At 53.2% G+C, this 8,451-nt stretch overlaps 1 protein-coding gene across 17 annotated transcripts; it reads right to left on the reverse strand.

Moving 5' to 3' along the window:
- Positions 1-329: 329 nt before the first annotated feature.
- LOC133054746 (sialic acid-binding Ig-like lectin 14) lies at positions 330-7,398 on the reverse strand. Of its 17 annotated transcripts, none has more exons than XM_061140034.1 (10): positions 7,253-7,398; positions 6,789-7,169; positions 6,306-6,575; positions 6,029-6,076; positions 4,932-5,189; positions 4,693-4,828; positions 2,800-2,824; positions 2,038-2,145; positions 1,767-1,814; positions 330-773 (listed from the first exon to the last, which is right to left on the reverse strand). In XM_061140034.1, exons 1-8 carry the CDS (start codon positions 7,287-7,289, stop codon positions 2,092-2,094), a joined length of 1,209 nt encoding a protein of 402 aa, XP_060996017.1. In that variant the 5' UTR covers positions 7,290-7,398; the 3' UTR covers positions 330-773; positions 1,767-1,814; positions 2,038-2,091. The 17 variants fall into 17 exon arrangements, with proteins under 17 accessions (XP_060996017.1, XP_060996013.1, XP_060996012.1 ...); XM_061140030.1 differs by having other exon boundaries at positions 6,029-6,100; XM_061140032.1 differs by lacking the exon at positions 330-773 and adding an exon at positions 1,471-1,487 and having other exon boundaries at positions 6,029-6,100.
- Positions 7,399-8,451: the final 1,053 nt, after the last annotated feature.

Here is an 8,451-nt window from a genome sequence, read left to right on the forward strand (position 1 = left end):
AAAGCTAGACAGCATATTGAAAAGCAGAGACATTACTTTGCTGATAAAATTCTGTACAGTCAAAACTATGGTTTTTTCAGTAGTCATGAATGAGTGTGAGAGCTGGCCTATAAAGAAAGCTGAGTGCCAAAGAACTGATGCTTTTGAACTGTGGTGTTGGAGAAGATTCTTGAAAGCCCCTTGGACTGCAAGGAGATCCAACCAGTCCATCCTAAAGAAAATCAATCCTGACTACACATTTGAAGTGTTGCAGGAAGGGGATCCCTTCCAGGGCCCGAAACTGGGCTCTTGTCTAACACTCAGAAATGAGTTGTCTGAGGACACACCTGTGCTGACAAAGCAACAGATTTTATTGGGAAAGGGTGCCTGGGTGGAGAGCAGGAGGGTAAGGGAACCCAGGAGAACTGCTCTGTCACATGGCTCGCAGTCTTGGGTTTTATGGTGATGGGGTTAGTTTCCGGGTTGTCTTTAGCCAATCATTCTGACTCAGAGTCCTTCCTGGTGGTGCAGGCCTTGTTCAGCCAAGATGGATGCCAGAGAGAAGGATTCCGGGAGGTGGTCGGACATGTGGTGTCTCCTTTTGACCTTTCCTGAACTCTTCTGGTTGGTGGAGGCTTATTAGTTCCCTGTTCCTTACCAGGACCTCCAGACGTAGAACAACTCAGGCAAATAGTTACTATGGTGCCTGGCCAGGGTGGGCAGTTTCAATCAGTGTGCTTCCCCTAACAGAAGGAATGATGCTGCAGCTGAAGTTCCAATACTTTGGCCACCTGCTGTGAAGAGCCAACTCATTAGAAAAGGCCCTGCTGCTGGGATAAATTGAAGGCAGAAGGAGAAGGGGACAACAGAGGATGAGATGGTTGGATGGCATCACGGCTAAATGAAAAAGAGTTTGAGCAAGCTCCGGGAGATGGTGAAGGACATGGAAGCCTGGCATGCTGCCCTGCAAAGAGTCGGACATGACTAAGCAACTGAAGAGCAACAACAAGCCTTGTCTCTCCCGAGGAAACTCGAAGAAAGGCTTCCCCACTCTCCTGCTCCTTGAGCACAGCCTGGTGCTTCCCCCTGGGCCCTGCCCTGATGAGGGACCATGTATCCTTGGAAAAGGAAAGTAATAAAAGTCTCTTTTCAATGGAATTTACTCTTTGGGACATCACACAGTCACTTCTACAAATTAAAAGTTTAAAACCCTTGGGTGGAAATGAGACAGATTTGGAGTCAAGCATTCCAGGGAGAATCAGACAGTGATGTCCCCATATCTGTCCTCTGGAAACGTGCTGGGAGAAGGGAGGGTTCTGAGCTCGCCAGATGAACTCTCTCTCTGCAGGTCCTAATCCCTGCATCTCCAGGATCCCAGTGCTGGAGTTGGGGGCAGCGTCCAGGGAGGGAGTCTGTGGACACCAGCTCTGCTGTCCAGGGGGGTTGCCGTCAGCAACACAGATCAGCTGTGGCACCTGGCTCTCTGAGACGAGAAGGGATGAGGTGTTCTGCAGAATCGAGGGTTTTGGGGAAAAGCACAGCAGGAGAGCTTGGGGAGGCTGAGGTCTCCTCCTCCCTCCGTCCCAGGATCTATTAATATCTGTGCATATGTCTTTGTGTGTTTTGCAGATGTGTGTGGTCTAGTGCATGGGAGATGGGGCAGGGTGGTGATTTTCTCCTTGCTCTTCCCATATCTGATCACACTCAAGCCCACTCCCCCTGACCCCCACCGTGAAGGTGGTCCCAGCAGCAGGACCCACGCCTGGAGAGGAGAAGTTGTGTCCTACCTGTGACAGTTCTGAAGGAGAGGCTGATGCGGAGGTGCCTGGGGGCATCTGGGGCAGAAAGACATGGGCTTGCTGCAGAGAGAGGAGTGGGATGGAAACTGACCAGCACCCCAGGAGGGAAACCAGGAAGGGGGGTGGTGGGTTTTCCTCACAGCCACTCCCCACCTCAGCTCCCAGGGCTCAGACCCGTGGAAGACTAGGCTGGCCTTCTCCCTACACACACACACACACCCCACTGCCCTCAGGGACTCAGCCACCCCTCCACACTCACAGGAGACATTGAGCTGGATGTTTCTCTCCATGGTCACCTGAGATCCTTGGAGATTCACCCAACAGGTGAGGTCGGTGCTATGGTCCTGGGCCTCGGGGTGGGGGTGAGCTGCAAGGAGAGGAGAGTCTCTGGGTGCAGCAGCAGGGGTACCCTGTCCACATCCTCCAGCCCAGGTCCAGGTGCCTCCGCCAGGGAGGAAGTGCCCCGAATGCGGGGAAGGAAGGAGGAAGCCCCAGCAGGAAGCCAGGAAGGCAGCAGGTGATGAAGACTGGCTGGTGAAGAAGGGGAAGGTGGCCTCCATAGGCGGGGCTGGGGGGAGTCGAGAAGTCTGGCTGTTTCACGTTCTCCCTCCAACCCCTCCCCGCTCCGCCCTGCTGCAGGCTGCAGGGGAGAGCATGAAGTCCCCAGAGCTGGCGAGTTTTCACCAGATGTGAGGCTGAAATGTTGTTGCTTACTCACTATGTTGTGTCCGACTCTGCGACCCCAGGGACTGTAGCCCGCCGGGCTTCTCAACCCAGGGATTTCCCAGGCAAGAATACTGGAGTGGGTTGCCATTCCCTTCTCCAGGAGATCTTCCCAACCCAGGTACTGAACCCGCATCTTCTGTATTGCAGGCTCTTTACCACCGAGATACCAGGGAAGCCCAGATGTGACATGACCACCTTCCGAATGATGTTCATGTTCACCATGGGATCGCCCCATGAGCAGCACAACCAGAAAAAGAGAAACGGGGTCCAGCTCCGGTCATCCGGTGGGACCCACCTGCAGCTGTGAAACACCGAAAGTTCTGGAAAAGAATATTGAAATTTTTCTCAAAACCATTCCACTTCAGGCAGGAAAAAAGTTCCCAGACCCAAAAACAGTGGAGGATGGTGCCCAGGAAGAAAACTTCATTAAAGATCCTTTGCCCAGAAGGGTTCTCAGAACATGGCACAGGCCTACGGGTCTTCGTGGACCTGAGGGTGTGTCGGACCAGCCCCGGGGCACAGGCCATGCAAAATGGGGTGGCTGAAGTGAGAGCCTTGCCCCACTCACTGCGGACCCCAGAAGCCTGGACTTCACAAGAATGGCATTCAGGACCCCTCACACTGCAAAGTCACATGAAGGCTCAAGCCATCTGTGGAAATAACCTGTGATCTCGATGGTCTTTAGGACTGATATTTCATAAAGGTTTCCTAAATTTGACAGTGCCCGTAAACATTTTACACTCCCCCCCCCACCCAGTAACCAGTCCTGGAAACCAAAAAAAAAAAAAAGCTTTCTTTAATATTTATTTAGAAATACTCTGTTTACATTTGTTACTTTCTTAAGGTATAAATTTCTTCAAATTTTTTCAGAGACAAGAAGCATCAATCGGGAGATTGGGATTGATAAATACACACTACTGTATCTGAAATAGATAACCAACAAGGACCAACTGTACAGCCCAGGGAACTATGCCCTCAGTCTTTTGAAAAACTATAATGGGAAGGAATCCGAGGAGAATATATGTATATAACTGAATCACTTTGCTGTGCTGTGAAACTCACACAACATTATAAATCAATTCTATTTTAATTTTTAAAAAGTCACCTCCAGAATAAAGAAGTCAAATTAATAAGAAAAAGACTGCCCAATTTTTATTTTTAAATGGGCAAAGATCCAAATAGGAATTTCACTAAAGAAGATATTCAAATGGCTCAATATCATTGCACATGAGAGAAATAAACTAAAAAGTCAAGGAGATACTGCCACAGAGGAGCACAGTGCTGAAAGCTGAGCATGTGGGTAATACAAGTGCTGCTGAGGGTGTAGAAAGCTCAGAGCCCTCATGTAAGACCATGGGATACAAACTCATCTAACGACTCAAAAGAACTCTCTCAGGCTACCTTCTAGAACTAAATATATGCCAACTTTATGATGAAGCAGTTCCACACCCACCAGGAGAAAAGTGCTAGCCCTCCTATTTTCATCATACCATTCACATCAACATTACTTTGAATGAGCCAAAATTTGCAAACAAATGCAATCTCATCGTATTTTAGAGTCCATACATAACTGGAGGAATAGTCATACATAAAATACCATTTTCAAGACAAAATCCAAGCAAAACCAACAATGAATTATTGATACTTGCAAAACCATGAGTAACCTCATACTAAGCGAGGTAAGTCAGAAAGTGTCCTTTCAATGGTATTGACTCTTCCTGCTGTCGCAAGTCATCTCTACAAATAAAGGCTCGTGGATGCAAATGACACAGGGTTGGAGGTAAGAGTTTCCAGGAAAAAGCACACAGTGATGTCCCCACGTCTGTCCTCTGGGCTCTGCATCCTCAGGTGAATCTCGTCATGACAGGGAGCGAGGCTCAGCCACACCCCTCAGCCCAGCTCCCTAGTGGCTGCCACACCTGCAGAGCCAACGCGGTCTCAGGTCAGAGACTCAGACCCATTTCACTCATTCTGGGCTCTGCCTCATGGCATGTGGGATCTAAGTTCCCCAACCCAGGATCAAGCCCCTGCCCCCTGCAGTGGAAGCCCGGAGGCTTAACCACTAGACCGACTCGGAAGCCCCTGGAGAGTCACACACTTTAGCTCCAGGCAGGACAGGACTGCCCAGCCCCACTGAGAACTCCAAGCCGTTCCCAGGACTTCCCCGCAGGGGGACAGGTGAGCTCACCTGGTGTAGTAGATCCAGGTGAGCCCATAGGTGAGGAGGAAGCCAGCCCCCATGAGGGCCCCTCTGATCAGGGTGACGACCAGGGGCCAGGAGCCCTGCGGCTCCTCAGTCTCACAGCTGCAGGAAGGGGGGCCTTCTGGGAAAGGGAGAGGGGGTGAAGCTCAGTCCCCAGACCCAGCCCTCCCAAAGGCACACACCTGCCCCGGCTGTTCACCTCGAGCACCTGTCCTGCAACTCACTCTGCACAGAGAGGCTGAAGGAAACTTGCTGGGAGCCCAGCGGGTTCTGTGCTTGGCAGGTGACTTCTCCTCCATCTCCAGCCCCTACTTGTGTTATCTCCAGGACCCCTGTGCTGGAGATGGGGGCAGCCTCCAGGGCTGGGGACCCCTGGGACCAGCTCAGCTGTGCAGGGGGGTTGCTGTCAGCGACACACAGCAGCTGCACCGCTGGGCTCTCCGAGATGAGAAGGGACGAGGTGTCCTGCAGAATCTTGAGGGCTTTGGAGGAAAGCGCAAAGAAAGAGCTGGGGGAGGCTGAGGTCTCCTCCTCCCTCCTTCCCAGGATCTCCTGGCCTCAGTCTCTTCTCCTCAGCCAGCCAGCTGGGTTCCCTGTGGTCCCAGGGCTGGACATTTCCACCCTATGCAGGCTGACCTAATGTGTCTGGCCTCCTATCTTCAGGGGAGGCGTGGTGTGTCAATGGGACAGGCCTGGGCTGTTTGGTGGAAAGAAAACAGAGAGCCTCAAAGCTTGAGAAGTTGATTCAGTGAAGGTAGCAGGAGATGGGACTAAGGAGGCTTTTGCGGGGAAAACCACACAATAGAACCATGGTGAAGGGAAATGGGCTTTGAACAGAGTGTGTGAGTGTGTAAATGTGTGGGGTGTGTGCCTGTGTGTATGTGTGCATGAGTGCACATGTGTATGTCCATGTGTCTATGTGTGCGTGATGGGTGCCTCAGCTGTGGGTATATCTCTGTGTATCTGTGTGTATGTGTGAAGTGTATGTGCCTGTGTGTATGTGTGCGTGATGGGTGCCTGAGCTGTGGGTATATCTCTGTGTATCTGTGTGTATGTGTGATGTGGATGTGCCTGTGTGTATGGGCGTTTCTGTGTGTGTCCCAGTGTATGTTCATGTGTATGTACTATATCTGTGTGTGCCTGTGTGTGTGAGTCTATGTGTGTATTGCATGTGTGTGTGGTCTAGTGCATGAGAAGTGGGGCAGGGTGGTGATTGTCTCCTTGCTCTTCCATATCTGATCACACTCAAGTCCACACCCCCCTCCTTGGAGGCGGTCCCAGGAGCAGGACCCAGCCCTGGAGAAGAGAGGTCCTGTCCTACCTGTGACGTTTCTGAAGGAGAGGCTGATGCGGACGTTCCGCGGAGCATCTGGGGCAGAAAGACATGGGCTTGCTGCAGAGGGAGGAGTGAGATGGAAACTGACCAGCACCCAGGAAGGAAACCAGGAAAGGGGGTGGTTGTCCTTCACGGCCCCTCCCCACCTCAGCTCCCAGGGCTCAGACCCATGGAAGAGTAGGCTGGCCTTCTCTCTGCACACACACACACACACACACACGCCCCACCGCCCTCAGGGACCCCGCCGCCCCTCCACACTCACAGGAGACGTTGAGCTGGACGGTTCTCTCCAGGGTCACCTGAAGTCCCTGGAGTGTCACCCGACAGGTGAGTTTGCTGTCGTGGTCCTGGGGCCTCGGGGTGAGGGTGAGCTCCGGGGAGTGGATGGTGTTTAGGTTCATGGCATCAAGGGCATCCCCCACCCAGGAGAACAGGAGAGGGTGTCTGTCATCACAGGCTAGCGAGAGGCTGCAGGTCAGCTTTGTGGGGCGGCCAGACTCCAGAGGCTCCAGAAACTGGATGTTGGGTTTCTCTGGAGAAAGGGAGATGAGGAGACAGAGAGAGATGCCTGGACGCAGGGATGTGGGGACCCAGAGGGTCAGGGTCACAACTCATTCCCAGTTCTGGCTCTCTTCTGAACCCTCAAACCCCAAGACCCAGAGCAGCGAGGGCTCCTGTGCGCTGTTCCTGATCTAATGCAGGCGTGTCCATGTGCCAGGGTCCTCTCCTGGGCCCCCTCTCATACCTGTCACCTGCAAATTCAGCTTCTTATCAAAGTAACTATATTTCTCATTAGGTGCTTTCTCCACTCGCAAGTAGTAGGCTCCTGAGTCGCTCAGCCTGGCCTCTTTGATGATCAGGGAGCAGTCGTTGTCCCTGGGGTCCCCGACGAGGCGGAATCGGCCCCAAGTCTGTGGTTTCACTCTTTTCTTTAGGTCGTTTGTAGCCACAGCATCATCGTGTGGGGTGTCCCCTTCCCGGAACCAGTAGATGGAGGGCTCAGCAGGCCAATACGCCGAACTCCAGGGGTAGGAGAAGGAGCAGGGCACGCCGACGTCCATGCACGCCTGCACCGTCACGGATTCCTGCACTCGGAGCTCGAACCCTGGAAGCTCCTGCAGGGACCCTGGGGGACACAGAGGCTCAGCGGCAGCTCCAGCCCCTCCCCAGCGTGCCCCCTCCCCGCGCCGTGCCCCCTCCCCCACTCACCCCCCCAGAGCAGGGGCAGCAGCAGCAGGGGCCCCATGTCGGCATCCTCCAGCACAGAGCCGGTTCGGGTCCCTCTGCTGGGGAGGGAGGCGCCCCGAATGTGGGGAGGGAACGAGGAAGCCCCAACAGGAAGCCAGAGGGTGACGGAGACAGAGCCGTGGGCAGGCACAGAAGGGGAACTTGGACGCCCCGGACCGTGGAGGAGGGGCGGCCCTGGGAAGGCAGGAGGTCCCAGCCCACAGCCCACGCCCCACGCCGCAGGGGGAGATCCTGAGGCCCCCGGAGGCCGAGAGGCTTCACTGCACGGGGCTCTGACATGCCCACCCGTCCAGTGATGTTCGGGTCCAGGGTGGGACCGGCCAGCGGCCCGCGCACCCAGAAAAGACAAACGGGGTCCAGCGCTGGTCCTCGGGTGGGACCGACCCTGCAACAGAGAAACGCTAGACTTTCTGAGAACGGTTTCTCAAAACCGTTCATACTTGGGTTGGAAGAGTCACTCACGGTGGAGGGTGGAACCCAGGAAGCAAAGCTGAGCGTGAAAAGCTCCTTTGCCCAGAGGGGTTTTCAGAACAGGTCACACAGGCTGAGGGTCTTCATGAATCTGAGGGTCTGTGGGACCAGCCGACCGGGACACAGGCCCACACAAAGTGGGGTGGAAAAGGACGAACTTTGCCCCATTCAGCTGGGACCCCAAAGTCTAGACCTCACACAGAAACACAGTTCATGACCCTTCACTCTGAATGGCCTTCTTTTCAAAGCCACATGAGGCCTTAAGTCATGTGTGGAAACAACCTGTGAACTTACTGCCCTTTCGGGAAAAAATTCTTTAAGTTTCACAAGTTTGACTACAAGCGTAAATGTTTAGACACTTTCAGGAACAAGCTGTGGGACTGACGGGACGATTCTTTTATAGTTAGATAGAAATGTTAATGTATTGTTTACTTTCTTAAACTACAGAAACAGATTATCCATCAATCAACCATGCCAGTCGAAATACTGTATCTTCTTTCTATTCTATTTTAGATATAATATAATTAATCTTATCTCTTCATATAATGGGTTTCCCTGCTAGCTCAATGGTAAAGAATCTGCCCTCAGTGCAGGAGACCAGGCTTCGATCCCTGGGTCCGGAAGATCCCCTGGAGAAGGGAATGGCCACCCACTCCAGTATCCTTGCTTGGAGCATCCCATGGACAGAG

Source organism: Dama dama, chromosome 4, assembly GCF_033118175.1.
Source record: "Dama dama isolate Ldn47 chromosome 4, ASM3311817v1, whole genome shotgun sequence".
Lineage (NCBI taxonomy): Eukaryota > Metazoa > Chordata > Mammalia > Artiodactyla > Cervidae > Dama > Dama dama.

Bases quoted from the DNA above. Each gene is read 5' to 3' on its own strand.
- LOC133054746 (XM_061140022.1), bottom strand. From the start codon at position 7,289: ATGGGGCCCCTGCTGCTGCTGCCCCTGCTCTGGGGGG. The intron at 6,101-6,305 runs GTGAGTGTGGAG...CTCCCTCTGCAG, and splicing joins CGTCCAGCTCAACGTCTCCT to CAAGCCCATGTCTTTCTGCC. The intron at 5,190-6,028 runs GTAGGACAGGAC...TTTCCTCCAAAG, and splicing joins CTCCTTCAGAAACGTCACAG to CCCTCAAGATTCTGCAGGAC.